The sequence below is a fragment of the Bufo gargarizans genome, chromosome 2 (genome assembly GCF_014858855.1).
Source record: "Bufo gargarizans isolate SCDJY-AF-19 chromosome 2, ASM1485885v1, whole genome shotgun sequence".
Lineage (NCBI taxonomy): Eukaryota > Metazoa > Chordata > Amphibia > Anura > Bufonidae > Bufo > Bufo gargarizans.
The window spans coordinates 521,781,834-521,800,852 of NC_058081.1; the positions used below are offsets into that span (position 1 = coordinate 521,781,834).

At 46.0% G+C, this 19,019-nt stretch overlaps 1 protein-coding gene across 1 annotated transcript in view; it reads right to left on the reverse strand.

Annotated features, from left to right (window-relative positions):
* Nucleotides 1–2,064: 2,064 nt before the first annotated feature.
* LOC122926587 (potassium voltage-gated channel subfamily KQT member 1-like) overlaps nucleotides 2,065–19,019 on the reverse strand; it is a 100,067-nt gene continuing 83,112 nt past the window's right edge. Inside the window, 6 exon segments of the mRNA XM_044278004.1 lie at nucleotides 2,065–2,473; nucleotides 3,576–3,637; nucleotides 5,480–5,520; nucleotides 11,482–11,576; nucleotides 12,674–12,749; nucleotides 16,435–16,446. Of these exon segments, the coding sequence (XP_044133939.1) occupies nucleotides 2,315–2,473; nucleotides 3,576–3,637; nucleotides 5,480–5,520; nucleotides 11,482–11,576; nucleotides 12,674–12,749; nucleotides 16,435–16,446 (445 nt within the window). The 3' untranslated portion in view covers nucleotides 2,065–2,314.

Here is a 19,019-nt window from a genome sequence, read left to right on the forward strand (position 1 = left end):
TTCCAATTCCTCTTCATTTCCCAAATCTCTGCTTGCTGCTAGTGAATTTACATCCAGAGCCTGTAAATCGTCCCAGATCAAATCTGGGCCAATTTCTCAGAGCGGAGGGACCCTTTTTCGACCATTTTCTGTGAGCTAATAGTCTGGACCTCAGGCTGATACTGTTTTACCTGCACTGATACATTGTCACAGACTTATATTTAAAGGCTGTAAATTCATCCTGACCAAGTCATGCTTACATGTTTATGGTCATGGAAAGATTTTATAGGAAAATCTTGTTAAGGCCTCATGCACACGACCATGGTGTGTTTTGCGGTCCACAAGTTGCGGATCCGCAAAACACGGATGGCGTCTTTTTTTGGAACGGTACGGGCAGCCTTCAATATAAATGCCTATTCTTGTCTGCAAAGCGCGGACAAGAATAGGACATGTTATTCTTCTTTAGTGGGGCCACGGAACGGTGCACCGGATGCGGACAGCACACGGAGTGCTGTCCGCATCTTCTGCGGCCCCATTGAAGTGAATGGGTCCGCATCCGAGCAGCCAAAACAGCAGCTCGGATGCGGACCAAAACAACGTCCGTGTGCATGAGGCCTAACTCATTCCTTTCAAGGGGCTCATGTTTAGGAGGAGATTCCAGTCCAAGCCATAAGAGAAATTGTTATATGTATTGGCTTCACCCTGGGCCTGCTATCAGTAAAATAATGTGACTGGAGAGCCAAAGGATTCAAAGCACTGGCCCAAAGAGCAATGGAGACTAGAGGGCACAAAAGGACTGGACACCCCCTAAATCATGTGCGCTGGACTACTGACTGCCAGAAATAAGCATAAATGGACCCCTGTGTATTGGTAATGCTGGGGTTTGTAGTTCTCCACGAGGTAATGAATTTGCTTTCAGATTGTTTTAAAAGAGAATTGGGTTTTCCATCAGTGTCCTTTTATGGTCCTTCAGAGCCTGCTAAGGAGCATACCCACAGTATGTTCTGTAGAAATGCCCACAGCACCAAATGGGCAAACGTGGACCTATAAGTAAGCAATTACACAGCCAGTGCAAACTATAGAAAGCGCATAAAAGGGAGAGGGAAAGTGCTTGCTTCCTAAAACTGTAGGGTCCAGCGCTTGTCCTTTCCATCCTATACAGGTTGACTCACTGCCTACTAGGCCCTAAGATAGCAGCTTTAGGGGTTGCCTTTATGGTGCATAAACCCTTTCAACAATACAGAACCTAAAATGGCCTTGTCTCCTCAGGTCCTGGATATGTGATGACTACTCCCATCAGTCATGTGTTCCTGATGGGAGGCACTGTACAACCAGTGTGGTCTGTACACTAACACAAAGCAGCACGCAGGCATGTAGTGCAATGTGGTTGTGACATTTGACTGCAAGTAGAATGGACCACTTCAGATGCACCCCCCCCCCCCTCAATGTATAATAAGCACAATCTTAAATCTGTCCACTACTTAGTCTTTAATTATTCCCTTTCAGACTCATTTGCATACATTTGCATGTTTTAATTGGTATGACGGTCTCTTCAGATGCATGGATGATGATGAGACTCGCATCCAGTGGGGGGGGGGGGGGGGGGGGGATGTATTGTTACATAGGAGAGTGGGTCACCTAAGGGCGATATAAGGCAAACAGGTTAATTTACCTCCCACAAGTTGGGAGGGTCAAGGTCTCGCCCAAAGCTGCATGTATGTAATGACCATTAAATTACAGAATCTCAGTAAGAACAATGATATGTGCTCAGACAGAATATTGTGGGGGAGGGGCTGAGTGCAACACCTCTAAGCCATAGTCCATTTGTTATGGCTTGTTCTGCATAGCTGAGGTGCAAACAAGTTGCTAAGACAGAAGTTCATGACATAAGATACAGATGACCCAGTCCAGAAGAAGGCAGAGTGCCTGCAAGGAGCTGGCAATGTCTGGTAGAGCTATGAGAGATGCCTGAAGCTTAGAGGTTCTCTCTCTGGTGATGGAGGCTTCGCTTATGGTAGTGTATATAGCTCTAGTTCATGTCTTGACCACAGAGTTGGTCCTTCCTGACCTTTGGGTCCTGGCATCTTTCACGTGGCATCTCTAATGGAGGTCTGTTGGGCTTGTGGATATGTGGCACCACTTATGGGATTTTGTGGCATTTCTAACTTGGTGCGCCTCGAGGAGCTCTGGTTGACTCTTGGTAGGAGAATGTCTCTTGTAGACTGTTGAGTCAGTCCTAGGAAGCCTCTTATGCAGCTCAGTGACATCTGCCACTTTGACAAGTGGTGGCGGACGATTCATTCTCTTGACCCTTGGAAGAGATGGACCATGGTTCTCAGAATCGCCGACTGGGAGTTGGGGAACTGTGAGAGGGGTGCAGCCTGTGGGAAGTGGGGGATGCAGGCGCAGGAGGAAACATCTGGTCCTCTTCTGGCACCAACTGAGCTCGGAAGACACGTAGGATTTCATCTAGCTTGGTGTCCATCTGAGTTACCTAGAGAGGCAGGGGAACAAAACAGAAGCCTAATCAAAGCATAGAAATTGCCAGGCTAACCCTATAATACATACAGTAAGGAGAAGAGGGGAGATCCATGTCCAAGAAGGAGAGATGTCCCACAGACCTTGGGACAAAAGATTAAAATGTGCAACGGTATACTGCCATTATGAAATAATCTCCAGGGACAGTGTGTATAGGTAATGTATTTAACCTTATCATATGTGATGCTGCCTGCTGATCTGATGTATCTAAGCCTATCATGTGTGATACCGTCTGATGAGCTGGGGTGTCTAAGCCTGTGTGATAATATCCTGGTGTATCATCGGTGACAGGCCTGGTTCTGTGCATGTACAGTGGGTGACTATGTGGATAAATTCTACACCAGCTTAGTTTGCTCACTCGAATTGTGTTCACCTAGACAAGCCATTACACTGACACTTGCCAGGGGGTGATCTGGGGACAGACTGCTGATTGACAGAAGAATAATTAGATGAACTCATTATGCTGAATAAATGGGGGCTAAGTTCTGCTGGGTGTCTGGCTGATTCCAAGATGCCCAGACAATACTCACACTCAGCCCATCCAGCTGCCCAGCAATGCCAGACCTGTGTGGCACTGCCAAGTGAGCAGACCTTGTTCCAGCTCAGTAGCCAGTGAGACCCCACAATTAAACACCCAAGTGGGTCTCTGTGCTCACAGGAATAAGAGGCAAACGGTGGGAGGGGAGAACAGGCGATGACCCCAGGTCTACCCTCCATGTGCCAGGCTGGATCCTGATTTGTATTATTCAGCCCTGGGAAAATGTTACTCTGCCAATTGAGGGGGGATGGTGAAGGGGGGGGGGGGGAGGGTCACAAACAACAAAAGTGAGGAAGGGCACAGAACAAAAATAAACGTAAACACATTTTTTTATTAAGAGTCTTTATGAAGACAGATGGGGTACAGCATGTTGAGCGCCTTATATCACTGAGACATGTAAGAAGAGAAATAAAAGCGAACTTCCCCTTTAAGAAAGACCAGCGCCTTCCTGTAGTAGATTAAACAAGTCTTTGACCCTCAGGCAGGTTGGTTTAAAAGAAATAGGAAAAATCAGCAATACCTTCTCCTCCAGGCGCATGAGCCTCGATCCGACCGTGTAGAACCCCTTATCAACGCCCTTCTCTGTGGAGAAGATTACAATTAGGCTACATGCACACGACCGTGCTGTTTTTTGCCGTCTGCAAACCGCGGATCTGCAAAAAAAAGAAAGCCGCCCGTGTGCCTTCTGCAATTTGCGGAACAGAACGGGCAGCCCATTGTAGACATGCCTATTCTTGTCTGCAAAACGGACAAGAATAGGACATGCTATATTTTTTTTGCAGGGCCTCGGAACGGAGCAATGGATGCGGACAGCACACGGAGTGCTGTCCGCATCTTTTGCGGCCCCATTGACGTTAATGGGTCCGCATCCGAGCCGCAAAAACTGAGGCTCGGATGCGGACCATAACTACGGTCGTGTGCATGAGGCCTTATGCAGATACTGTATCACAGTTTTATAAAACTACTGTATGGCTGTATTATGTAAGTACTGGATCCTAGTTTCATGTACTGTATAGTAGTATGTGCACACTGCATGGCAGAATTATGTAGATACTATATCACTGTTTACAGGGGCGTAGCTATAGGGGAAGCAGGGGAAGCTTCAGCTTTGGGGCCCTGACCCAGAAGGGGCCCATCCAGGAGGAGGAGGACTAAAGGATTTGGTCAGGGCCCCTCCAACAGTATTACACAATAAAATTATATACAGTGGCAGTATAGATAGTGTATAAAACGGATGGAACAGCTGCCGGCCCTGGTCTGAGGCGATCTTTACTAGCCACAGTAATGGGGGCGGCATGAAAGGAAGAGGTCGCTAAAAAATTACTGTGGGATGGAGCCCCGTTCAAAAATTTGCTGTGGGGCCCAGTCATTTCTAGCTACACCAGCCAAAAGTTGGGTTTATCAATTCCAAAACCTTAATTAGATTGTGGGCCTGGTGATCAGTTTAAGGCCTTTTAAGCAGCATCAGCAGCAGCATGGTGATGAAAATAAGTGGCAAGGTGACATGGTGTGAAATGGCAGCATGAGGAGGCCACATAGTGGCACAATGACCGAGTCTGGATAAAAGATTAAGGACACAGTTTGTTTAGAAAGATGCAGGTGAAAACAAATCTATGGAGCTGTATCATGGTCACCTACAAATTATTGCAGACCAGGGGCGTAGCTATAGGGGAAGCAGGGGAAGCTGCAGCTTTGGGGCCCTGACCCAGAAGGGCCCATCCAGGAGGAGGATGACTAAAGGATTTGGTCAGGGCCCCCTCCACAGTATTACACAATGAAATTATATACAGCAGTGGTGGCGAACCTATGAGCCCTCTCTGTGGGCACCCATGCCATGGAAAAAGTCTATGGCGTACCAATATGCCTCAGACTTTTCCTGCCATTCATCAGCGCAGCGCGCACTATAAACAGCACAGGCAGCGCACATTGAATGCATGCAGGCTATTATAGCTAAATGATAAAGTACATGGAAGATATGATATGTTGGACTGTAGTATTCAGGTTAAATTGCAGTGTCGGCACTTTGCGATAAATAAGTGGGTTTTGGTTTGAAGTTTGAGCACTCGGTCTCTAAAAGATTTGCCATCACTGATATACAGTGAGAGTATAGATAGTGTAGAAAACAGATGGAACAGCTGCCGGGACTGGTCTGAGAGAGCGATCTTTACTAGCCACAGGAATGGGGGTGGCATGAAAGGAAGGGGTTGCTAAAAAATTACTGTGGGGCCCAGTCATTTCTAGCTACTGTTTATGTACTGTACGATAGTATGATGTTAGCACAGAACTGAAGTAAGCATACCACTCATACAGTAGAAGGACCATGGGGCCTAGGCGTAGCTACCACCTCTGCACCCTCTATAGTTACACCAGTGGTTCTACCAGTACATATGACATACATAGCAGCTCACAGACATGGGATGGTACCTGGGAGGAAGAGGCCCGGCTTGCCGAGGGAATGGTCCAATCTGTAAAGGGAAGGACAAGTGATAAATGGAACTAGTGTGGCCACTGTGTGCCAAGCTGGACATATCACATCATCTCTGAATCTTCTGTCAACGTCTGGCTCCGCTTATCTCCAAAGCAAGTCTTATATTAAAGGGGTTTACTGAGTTTTTAATACTGATGACCTATCATCAGTATAGGTCATCAGTATCTGATCAGTGGGGGGGACCCACATGAAGGACCCCCACTGATCAGCTGTTTGAGAAGGCACCGGCGCTCCTGTTAGCTCTACAGCCTCTCACAGCCACATTCATCAGTCACGCAGCCTAGGAGCAGCTCAGCCCCATTCAAGTGAATGGGGCTGAGCGCGATACCAAGCACAATTGCAATACAATGTACGGCACTGTGCTTGGTAAGCTGCGATAAGGCAGCAGCACTCAGGAGCGCCGGTGTCTTTTTAAACATCTGATCAGCGGGGGGGACCAGGTGTCGGACCCCCGCCAATCATAACACTGACTACCTATTCTCTGGATAGGTCATCAGTATAAAAATCCTGGAAAAACCTTTTAAGGCTACATTCACACAACCATATGTGTTTTGCGGTCCTCAAATTGCAGATCCGCAAAAAAACCGCAAAAAAACAAAAACAAAAACGATGACGTCGGTATGGCATCTGTTTTTTTGCGGATCCATTGTAACAATGCTTATCCTTGTCCGCAAAACGGACAAGAATAGGACATGTTCTATCTTTTTTTGCTGGGCTACAGAATAGACATATGGATGTGCACAGAGCACGTTATCCTGGCCACATTTTTTGCAGAGCCATTTAAATGAATGGGTGTGCATTCTATCCGCAAAAAAAACGGAACGGACACGGAAACAAAATATGTTTGTGTGAATGTAGTCTTAGGGTTATGTTAATGGGGTTGTTCAAGTGCCACTTCTCTGGTCCTCAACTTTAGTCTTTGTTATTATATGGCTGCAGCGGTGATATAGCCGTATACCCCACATGACCACTGCAGCCAATCACTGGCCTCAGCTGTGTATGGCACAAGACCACTTAGGCCAGTGACTGTTTGCAGAGTTTATGCGAGGTATACAGCTACATCCCTGCTGCAGCCATGTAAACTCCGACTGGAGTGGCAGAACGGGAAGTGGTGAATATAGATTGTTTTCTTAAAAAAACTAAAACTAAAAAAAAGTCTTTATTGCTGTTCAAATACAACAGTGCAATATATGAAGACGTAATTTGACATATCTCGCATTAGTCTGTCTTGGACAAACATACAGTAGTAAACCTCATCTGCTGCACTCTTTATGGTAAAAAGAAAGAAAAATAGAGGGATAGAGAGAAGAGGAAAAGAAAAAGAAAAAGAAAAGAAAAAAAGGGTAGTAGAAGAAGAAAATAGGGACAACAGGAAGTAGTTCTGTCAATTACTGTTGTAAGGGAACAAACGAAAACTGCCTAACTAATAACCAATATAATAAAAGTAACCAGTCTGGGTATTGACCCATGTCATGGTGCACACTCCCTTTCTTCATCTAGCGAAGTCCATCTTGTCCAGGTTGCCCCATTGATCCCCTATCCACGAAATTGTCAGTCTACAAGAGCAGGGAACCTTGAATCAGCTGATCTTGATACCAGTTTGTCAGTTGAAAACAGTCCGGTAATGCTGTCCTGACATGTTGAAGAAGTACAGAAGAAAAGCTTCCCCAAACAGTGAAGGAAGCCTCCATCATAGTTTCCTAGGGCCCCATGCACACAACGGCATTTATAGTGGATTGCAAAAGATGCGGCAGCACACCGTGTACTGTACGCATCTGCAAGTCCATTCGGTGGCAAAAAAAGATGTCCTATTCATGTCCATTTTGTAGGCAAGGATAAGACACTTCTACAGGAGTAAAAAAATTAATAAAATGGCAGGGTGCACTCAGCCGGTATCCATATTTTGCGGAACTGCGATTTTCTGACTGCAAAACACCTTCAGTCGTGCGCATGGGGCATTATGTCGGGAGGCTTCCACCAAATCCATTTTAAATAAGAATGCCAATTTATATTTAAAAAAAGTGGAATGATTTTGTAAGAAAACATATAAAATCTCTTTGGTACCCACTGCAGCTGTGAAAGTGTAGCATTTTCTGAGCTCCTGGGGCACAATTATAGGTCTCTGGATCCAGGTAGCCAAATATGGCCCAAATTGGATCCTTAGCTAAATTAGCTAAATTAGAGGCCGTGAAAGTGCGTACTCTATCCCAAAATGCCAGAGTCAATGGGCAGTTCCACATACAGTGATACAAATTTGCGACTGAGGCACCACGCGGACTGCAATTTCCTGCCATCTATAGAACAGTCCTATCCTTGTCCACCTTTTATGGCTCTACTGTAGTGAACGGGTCTGCATCCGATCTGCAAAAAATGCAGAACAGATGTGGACAAAAAAGTGCATGGGCCCTAACGGAGTGAGGTCTGCCCTATGAGTAGCTACAGTATTCTATAGTTCTATGTATAAATGTGCAGTGTTTGGATATGGCGCCTATAGTGACCCTGCACAATTGTATGTATTCCAATCCCTCTCTCCCAGTTTTGGTAGCACATTTGATATGTAGCTCTTAGGGCTCATGCACACGACTGCTGTTGTTTTGCGGTCCGTTTTTCATGGATTCGTTGTTCCGTATCTGAGGTTTTTTTCTCTCTTGATTTAAGTCCTCTTCCCTTCCGTTATTCCACAAAACATATCCGTATGCGATCCGTTTTTGGCGTATCGAAAACGGAAACAGTAACTTATTAATCACCAAACACATGAGCAATATGGGATGGGAATAGCATGGTATGGATCCAATATGGGTGTTTTCCATGTGTGTTCCGTATTGTTTGCGGACCCATTGATTTGAATGGGGCCTCGGACCGTGATTTGCAGACAATAGTACTACTACTTTTTTGCGGAACGGAAATATGGAAACGGAATGCACAAGGAGTACCTCCGTTGTTTTTGCGGACCCATTGAAGGGAACGGTTATGCATACAGTCTGCAAACAAAACGGAGGCGGAAAGAAAGTACGTTTGTGTGCATGAGCCCTTGGATTGAAGGTATGTGAAGGGAGGCAGTGGAATCCCCGGACACTCCAGTATGAGCAGGCTTTTCTCCTTCATGTGTAACAATTTGCCAATAGAAGTGATGCCCGACTGATACCATCTGTGAAAGATTGCATGAGGTTTGCCATAATGAAAGTCTGGGTTGACACAAAGGGAAATATAAGGAAGGTGAAAGGTTATGCATTTGTCTCCGGGATGTGTACAACAGAGGATTAGAGCTAATCTCCGATAATCGACTGTAGGGCAAGTCAGCGAACAGGTGGTGAGCATGTGTTGCCTTTTGTGTTTTTAATTCTCACCATAGTTAGGATCTCTGCTTGCTAAATGGCACAGCTCTGTTTTCACATGCAGAAGCTGAAAACCTGCCCTAACCTAGTGCTTCTCATAATTGAGGGTTTGTTACAGTTGTATCCAGTCTCTGTAATCCTCAGCATTTTCCCTCAACTGATACATTGTAACAAATTATGAGATTTGTGCTGCTGCTTTGTTTGGCTCAATGATGATTGTCTAGACTGGATACTATTATAACAAACTCTAAGGCCTCGTTCACACTTCAGTGTTTGGTCAGTGACTTCCATCAGTGATTTGTGAGCCAAAACCAGGTGCAGCTCTAAACATAGAACAGGAGCAGATCTTTCCCTTCTGCCTAATATCTATGGAGGCTCCACTTCTGGTTTTGGCTCACAAATCACTGATGGAAATCACTGACCAAACACTGAAGTGTGAACTAGGCATAAGGCCTCTTTCACACAGGCGTTGCGGGAAAAGGTGCGGGTGCGTTGCGGGAACATGCGTGATTTTTCTGCGCGAGTGCAAAACATTGTAATGCGTTTTGCACGCGCGTGAGAAAAATCGGCATGTTTGGTACCCAAACCCGAACTTCTTCACAGACGTTCAGGTTTGGGATCGGTGTTCTGTAGATTGTATTATTTTCTCTTATAACATGGTTATAAGAGAAAATAATAGAATTCTGAATACAGAATGCATAGTAAAATACTGATGGAGGGGTTAAAAAAAATAATTTAACTCACCTTAATCCACTTGATCGCGAAGCCCGGCATCTCCTTCTGTCTTCTTTCTTTGCTGTGTGCAGGAACAGGACCTGTGGTGACGTCACTCCGGTCATCACATGATCCATCACCATGGTAAAAGATCATGTGATGGATCATGTGATGACCGGAGTGATGTCACCACAGGTCCTGTAGCACACAGCTAAGATGAAGACAGAAGGAGATGCCGGCTGTGCGATCAAGTGGATTAAGGTGAGTTAAATTATTATTATTTTTTTAACCCCTCCAGCGCTATTTTACTATGCATTCTGTATTCAGAATGCTATTATTTTCCCTTATAAGCATGTTATAAGGGAAAATAATAATGATCGGGTCTCCATCCCGATCGTCTCCTAGCAACCGTGCGTGAAAATCGCACCGCATCCGCACTTGCTTGCGATTTTGACGCAACCCCATTCATTTCTATGGGGCCTGCGTTACATGAAAAACGCACAAAATAGAGCATGCTGCGATTTTCACGCAACGCACAAGTGATGTGTGAAAATCACCGCTCATGTGAACAGCCCCATAGAAATGAATGGGTCGGGATTCAATGCGGGTGCAATGCGTTCAACTCACGCATCGCATCCGCGCGGAATACTCGCCAGTGTGAAAGGGGCCTCAAGGCCTCTTTCACACTACCGTATGGCTATTTCAGTGTTTTGCGGTCCGTTTTTCACGTATCCGTTTTGTTTCCGTTGTGTTTCCGTTCCGTTTTTCCGTATGGCATATAAAGTATACAGTAATTACATAGAAAACATTAAGCTGGGCATAACATTTTCAATAGATGGTTCCACAAAAACGGAACGGATACGGAAGACATACGGATGCATTTCCGTATGTGTTCTGTTTTTTTTGCGGACCCATTGACTTGAATGGAGCCACGGAACGTGATTTCCTGGCAATAATAGGACATGTTCCATCTTTCAACGTAACGGAAAAACGGAAATGGAATGCTATACAGAGTACATTTGTTTTTTGTTTTTTTGCGGAACCATTGAAATGAATGGTTCCGTATACGGAATGCAAAAAACGGCCTGCAAAACGGAAAAAAAAACGGTAGTGTGAAAGAGGCCTAAGGCCTCGTTCACACGAACGTACAGCTTTTATAGTTTCCGTTGTTCAGTTTTTGAGTTCCGTTGTGTTTCCGTTTCCTTTCCGTTTTTCCGTATACAGTAATTACATAGAAAAAATTGGGCTGGGCATAACATCATTTTCAATAGATGGTTCAGAAAAAAACGGAACGGATACGGAAGACATACAGATGCATTTCCGTATGTGTTCGGTTTTTTTTGCGGACCCATTGACTTGAATGGAGCCACGGAACGTGATTTGCGGGCAATAATAGGACATGTTCTATCTTTCAACGGAACGGAAAAACGGAAATACGGAAACGAAATGCATATGGAGTACATTCGTTTTTTTTTTTTGCGGAACCATTGAAATGAATAGTTCCGTATACGGAACACAAAAAAACAGCCCGTACACTCGCAAAAAAAACGTTCGTGTGAACTAGGCCTAAGTGTGAGATTAGCTTGGTACAGGCTTTCAGACTGTATGTAAAGAATAATCCTTTCATTCACTGATAGCAAGCAGAGCTTTTGAAAATGGTGACAAATTAAAAGACAAAGGGGGAGATTTATCAAACTGGTGTAAAGCAGAACTGGCTTAACTGCCCAGATTCCACCTTTCATTTTTCACAGCTCCTTTGGAAAATGAATGGTGGAATCTGATTGGTTGATATCTCCCCCAAAATATATTAAAATGATGCAGAACATGTCATATTCCGCTAATTAAACATCCACCCACCCCAAAAGCAGGGTCAGGATTTGTATCACTACCTCCTCTGTAGCTCCTTGATCCGTACCATCATGTTCAGATGTCCCTGGGAATACTGTTCAATCACATCTCGGACATCATATGGTTTGCGGGCTTGCTGGGAGTGTGGGGAGGAAAAGAACCATACAGAAATATATCAGGGACTGAGGAGGGATGACTAATATACAGTATATCAAACCTGTAACACCAAATCATAATACAAGCATACAATAGTAATGAGGTATTAAGTCGTAGCTCTGCCTTTAAGAGCCGTTTTACATTACCTCTAGAGTTGAGCGAACCTGACAGAAAAGTGTTCAGGTTCGGGGTTTAGGTGAATTACATAATGGATTCTGTTCTCACGGAATTCATCACGTAAGTCAATGCCAGCATGCCAAATGGAAAGCCTATAGAGGCATTCTGCCATAATAGAAAAGTATGGCCAGCAGAACGGAACCCTTAGGGCTGGCCTGACACTTGTATTATGCAGCATGCCCGCATTGAATTATGTGATGGACTCTGTGAGAACGGAATCCATTACGCAATTCACTTAAACCCCGAAAGCGAACTCGAACCTGCCAAAAGGCAGGTCCGCTCAACTCTAGTCACCTCTAGGTGTAATGTACAGAAGAGTTCAGTAACTGTGTATGCTTTACTTTACTTATCTTGTACTGATTTTCCGATACATTATGACTTCTACTCCAGTCACAGCCAAAGCGCTTTTAAAGTTTAGTTAGTTAAAAAAAGAATTGACAAAACACTGTTCTGACAGATTATTATAGCAGGGCCACCATAAGCCAATCCACTTTGCGCTGCGGTGCAAGGGTGACAGTGCCCAGAATAGTCTGCACAGACAGTGAAACAGCAGAGGGTGTTGGAAGATGTGAGCTCAGGAGCTTACAGAATTTTGACTGGAGTAAAACAAATGGTCAGTAAACTGTAAGTAATGCAGATTATTTGTAAAGTTGGTACCTATATAATACTCTGGTACTAATTAGGGTACAGCCACACGGTCAGGTTTCTGCATGCAGTTTTGGAAACCAAAATCAGCAGGGGATCATAAAAGGAGAGAAAGTATAAAGGACAGATACAATTTCTCCTCTTTGAATTCACTCCTAGTCCTGGCTTCCAAAGCTGCATCAGGAAATCTGACAGTGTGGCCATAATACCCTAATCCTGACATATAACGATCTATCAAGAAGCTCTGTCTGGTACCTGGAATTTCCTGCGGGCAACAAAATACTGCATGCGACGGGTGACCTTCACTGCTGTCCTGTGTGCGTCTGTCAGTCTGGAACAGGATAACAGCCAATGGTTAAACGGTCAGTGCCATCATAATGGGGGTAGTAGTACTGGAGGTGGTAGTAACAGTGGTGGTGGTGATGGAGGGCTAGTACTACTGGAGGTGGATGGTGGCGGTACTGGTATCCTTACTAGAACAGTAGGTGACCAGGCTTTAGCTGCCATTTTTGCTGCATTACTGATGTTTCGCAAGATAATTATAGAAACAAGACATGCAGAAAGGTCACAAACAGAAAAGTACTGCTGCAGACACACTGGAGTATGTACTGCAGCACGAATACACTGAAGTATGTACTGCAGCACGAATACACTGAAGTATGCACTGCAGCACTAATACACTAAAGTATGCACTGAAGCCCGGATACACTGAAGTATGCACTGCAGCACGGATACACTGAAGTATGCACTGCAGCCCGGATACACTGGAGTATGTACTGCAGCCCGGATACACTGGAGTATGTACTGCAGCCCGGATACACTGGAGTATGTACTGCAGCCCGGATACACTGGAGTATGTACTGCAGCACTAATACACTGAAGTATGTACTGCAGCACGGATACACTGGAGTATGTACTGCAGCACGGATACACTGAAGTATGCACTGCAGCACTAATACACTGAAGTATGCACTGCAGCACTAATACACTGAAGTATGCACTGCAGCCCGGATACACTGAAGTATGCACTGCAGCACGGATACACTGAAGTATGTACTGCAGCCCGGATACACTGGAGTATGTACTGCAGCCCGGATACACTGGAGTATGTACTGCAGCCCGGATACACTGGAGTATGTACTGCAGCCCGGATACACTGAGTATGTACTGCAGCCGGATACAACTGGAGTATGTACTGCAGCCCGGATACACTGGAGTATGTACTGCAGCCCGGATACACTGGAGTATGTACTGCAGCCCGGATACACTGGAGTATGTACTGCAGCCCGGATACACTGGAGTATGTACTGCAGCCCGGATACACTGGAGTATGTACTGCAGCCCGGATACACTGGAGTATGTACTGCAGCCCGGATACACTGGAGTATGTCTGCAGCCGGATACACTGGGTATTACTGCAGCCCGGATACACTGGAGTATGTACTGCAGCCCGGATACACTGGAGTATGTACTGCAGCCCGGATACACTGGAGTATGTACTGCAGCCGGATACACTGGAGTATGTACTGCAGCCCGGATACACTGGAGTATGTACTGCAGCCCGGATACACTGGAGTATGTACTGCAGCCCGGATACACTGGAGTATGTACTGCAGCCCGGATGCACTGGAGTATGTACTGCAGCCCGGATGCACTGGAGTATGTACTGCAGCCCGGATGCACTGGAGTATGTACTGCAGCCCGGATGCACTGGAGTATGTACTGCAGCCCGGATACACTGGAGTATGTACTGCAGCCCGGATGCACTGGAGTATGTACTGCAGCCCGGATGCACTGGAGTATGTACTGCAGCCCGGATACACTGGAGTATGTACTGCAGCCCGGATACACTGGAGTATGTACTGCAGCCCGGATACACTGGAGTATGTACTGCAGCACGGATACACTGGAGTATGTACTGCAGCCCGGATACACTGGAGTATGTACTGCAGCCCGGATACACTGGAGTATGTACTGCAGCCCGGATACACTGGAGTATGTACTGCAGCACGGATACACTGGAGTATGTACTGCAGCCCGGATACACTGGAGTATGTACTGCAGCCCGGATACACTGGAGTATGTACTGCAGCACGGATACACTGAAGTATGTACTGCAGCACGGATACACTGGAGTATGTACTGCAGCACGGATACACTGGAGTATGCACTGCAGCACGGATACACTGGAGTATGCACTGCAGCACGGATACACTGAAGTATGCACTGCAGCACGGATACACTGAAGTATGCACTGCAGCCCGGATACACTGGAGTATGTACTGCAGCCCGGATACACTGGAGTATGCACTGCAGCACGGATACACTGGAGTATGTACTGCAGCACGGATACACTGGAGTATGCACTGCAGCACGGATACACTGGAGTATGCACTGCAGCACGGATACACTGAAGTATGCACTGCAGCCCGGATACACTGGAGTATGTACTGCAGCCTGGATACACTGAAGTATGCACTGCAGCCCGGATACACTGGAGTATGTACTGCAGCCCGGATACACTGGAGTATGCACTGCAGCACGGATACACTGAAGTATGTACTGCAGCCCGGATACACTGGAGTATGTACTGCAGCCCGGATACACTGGAGTATGTACTGCAGCACGGATACACTGGAGTATGTACTGCAGCACGGATACACTGGAGTATGTACTGCAGCACGGATACACTGGAGTATGTACTGCAGCCTGGATGCACTGGAGTATGTACTGCAGCCTGGATACACTGGAGTATGTACTGCAGCCTGGATGCACTGGAGTATGTACTGCAGCCTGGATACACTGAAGTATGCACTGCAGCCCGGATACACTGGAGTATGTACTGCAGCACGGATACACTGGAGTATGTACTGCAGCCAGGATACACTGGAGTATGTACTGCAGCCCGGATACACTGGAGTATGTACTGCAGCACGGATACACTGGAGTATGTACTGCAGCACGGATACACTGAAGTATGTACTGCAGCACGGATACACTGGAGTATATACTGCAGCACGGATACACTGGAGTATATACTGCAGCACGGATACACTGGAGTATGTACTGCAGCACAGAGAGTTATGCAGCATGGCGAAACTCATGTAAATATTGCAGTAATACACACACACACACATCCATAGAAATGCAAGAAAATAAAAAATCTTGCTGTCGCCTCCAGGGGACACTTGAATGAAATCAGTTTCAGCGAGCACCCCCTAGGGGCAGTGAGGGTACACAAACTGCATGCACATCCAGGGCACACACACTGCAATTCTGCAGGAGTCCTGTATAAAAGTGGATTGCATGCGGCTGATTTTACGTAATCTGAATAAACTGCTTTCTAGTACACTTTGGTGGATAGTCAGTACAGTTTTGCTTGAAATCTACATCAGCTCCTGACTGGCATAGATATCAGTTCTGCTGCATGGGGGGCTGGAAATGCACCATGATTATTAACATGCATGTGCCGCCTAATAATTGTGGCATATTTCATGCCGGTGCAGCACATATTAAGACGGGTGTACAAAATGCTGGTCATATTAAATTTCCCCGTTTGTAGTAAACAAGAATGTTCCCATTCACTGACAACAAGCAGGAATTGAAATACCAAAGGCGTCAATTACGACGGCGTAAAAAATAAATGCTGGAAGACCCCATTTAATGCCTTTTTTAATGTGCTTTTCGCATTGTGCTCGCTACTTGTGGCGATGGAGTAACGGAGGCAGGCTGGGACGTTGGGCCCGACACAAAGCGGAGTGAGAGCGACACCATTCAGGGGCTGGAGTCGTTTTTGCCTGCTGTGAGCCTAACTTATGACAAGGCTAGAGCCTTGTCATAAATTGGGCTTTTTCTCCACCAGAAAGCGAAACAAAGACCGGCGTATAACACTGGTCTTTGTAAATGACCCCCAAAGTGTATTAGAAAGTTGCAGAACTTGACATCATACACAAACCACTCAAAACATTTTTGAACCGAGCCCCCTCTTACGCAGTTTTTCCTGCACTCTCCCTCACCTGCTCATAGTGCTGCCAGGGAGAAAAGAATAGTGATTACATGGGGCGGGCGTCAGACTGTGCACAAGTATGTACTTAGTAAAAGGGCTTAAAGGGGTTAACCAATTATTTATTTTATTTCATGCCCCCCCCCCCTGCATTGATATTTGCAGGCATCCTCAAACTGCGGCCCTCCAGCTGTTGCAAAACTACAACTCCCAGCATGCCCAAACAGCCTACAGGTATCAGCCTACAGCAGGGCATTGTGGGAGTTGTAGTTTTACAACAGCTGGAGGGCCGCAGTTTGAGGATGCCTGGATTAGAGTAACAACTTCTTCATTGGTACTTATTAAAAGTTGCTTACCAGCCAGCGCTGCGCTCCCAGTCCAAAGATATGATCATGGCTGTGCCATGGAGCATATGTCGTTCATGGTGCATGTGATCCTAACCTGGTTACAACCGCTAGTGCAGTGGTGAGAGATTCCTACTCACACATGCGCTGATAAGTACCAATGAATAAGTTGTTACTCTAATCAAGGGGGGAACATGAAATAAATAAAAATCGGATAACCCCTTTAAAGGGTCATTAAGCAGGAGGTCATCAGCATGTGATATTGAAAAGGGTCTGCTTTTTTAGAATTCCAGAAACAGCACCCTTCCATGTCCATGTGGCTACATCTGATATTGCGGCTCAGCTCCTTTTGCTGGCCGAATGCACACGGCCGTGGAACCACAGGCTGGATTCCTGCTGAGAGCAGTGCATTACTGTACTGCGGCGGCTGCAGGAAGCGCACGGCGTGATAGCAACCAATGACGCCGTGCGCTCCTGCTCTCAGCAGGAATCCAGCCCGTGGTTCCACGGACCGCTCACGGCCCTGAAACACAGCCGTGTGCATTTGGCCTCAGCAGCATTCCCTTGAATTGGGGTGAGCTGCAATACCGGACACAGCCACATAGACAGGAGTGTTGCTGTTTGTGCAAAAGAAGCTAGCCCTTTACTGATGTAAGGGATAGGTTAAAAATAAAATATTCTTCCCTTAGGAAGCTGTAGTTTTATTTTAGATGGTTCCCCTCTGCTGCATCTCCTCCCCTCTTGCGGCACATAGTCTCATACACACACTGGCCCAGATTTACTAATGTGTACGTGCCTAAAATCTATCTATAAAGTGGCGCAAACTGGTGCAATTTTGGCTCAATTTGGTCCAACTAGGGTTTCTACGCTTTTTTTTCACAGTTAACCCCTGTGATAAATCTGGTGCAGGACTAGACAGCCTTAGAGCTCATGTGTGTGTGCCCTGTGCCAATAGCGGTCTGCAATACATGGGCACCGTGCGGATGTGGATCCATTGACTTGAATAGGTCTGCGATTTGCAAGAGACATGTTCTAGTTTTTTGCAGTGCAGAGGCACGGACTGAAATCCCACAGAAGCGTTTTGTAGTGCTTCCATGGCCTTCCGATGCGTGCCTCCGTTCCACAGTGCTCCGTATCGTGAAGATTGCGGAGCCATTCAGGTAATTGCGGTCTACACTAGGGGCCTGGGGCACACACGCTCATGTGCATGAGCCCTAAGACTGGGTTCACATCACTGTTTTGCGTCTAGCCACCAGCGAACTGCGGCTTCTACATTTTTTGCTACCGGTCCGGACCTAAAGTATAAAGACATTGTGCGCACAAAAGAAGAAATCTTACACAGTTCTCCATAACGCATAGGACCTGTGGATCACCTGACCGGACCATGTGATCTGGTTGTCAAGATCACCTGACCTACAGTCAGGAGTCAAGAGACACAGCGGAGCGCTCCTGACCTCATGAAATCGGCGTCCCTGTGAACGGCCTCTACTCTCGGCTTCCTGGATTGTGCCCGAGTATACACGTGAGTAGGCAGTTCTCTGCCAAGATAATTCACAGGACACGCCAGAAGAGATCAAGCGGTAAGGCCTAGTTCACACGACCGTATGGCTTTTATTGTTTTTTGCGGTCCGTTTTTCACGGATCCGTTGTTCCGTTTTTGGGTTCCGTTGTGTTTCCGTTTCCTTTCCGTTTTTCCGTTCCGTTTTTCCATATGCCATGTACAGTATACAGTAATTACATAGAAAAAATTGGGCTGGCCATAACATTTTCAATAGATGGTTCAGAAAAAACGGAACGGAAACGGAAGACATACGGATGCACTTTCGTATGTGTTCCGTTTTTTTTGCGGACCCATTGACTTGAATGGAGCCACGACCCGTGATTTACGGCCAAATATAGGACAAGCTCTATCTTTCAACGGAACGGAAAAACGGAAATACAGAAACGGAATGCATACGGAACACATTCCGTTTTTTTTGCGGAACCATTGAAATGAATGGTTCCGTATACGGACCGTATACGGAACACAAAAAAACGGCCCGTACACCCGCAAAAAAAACGTTCGTGTGAACTAGGCCTAAGAGTTTTCAGTGACATACTGAACGAATACCACTATTTACATATATTGGGCTGTCTATCAGACTCTTGGCGGTGATCCCCATATTACGACTCCACGCATTTAGTGGGACTTCCTCCAACTTTTTTATCATCTAAGGAGACCTCATTCCAAATACAGTATATCCGTTCTTTTATG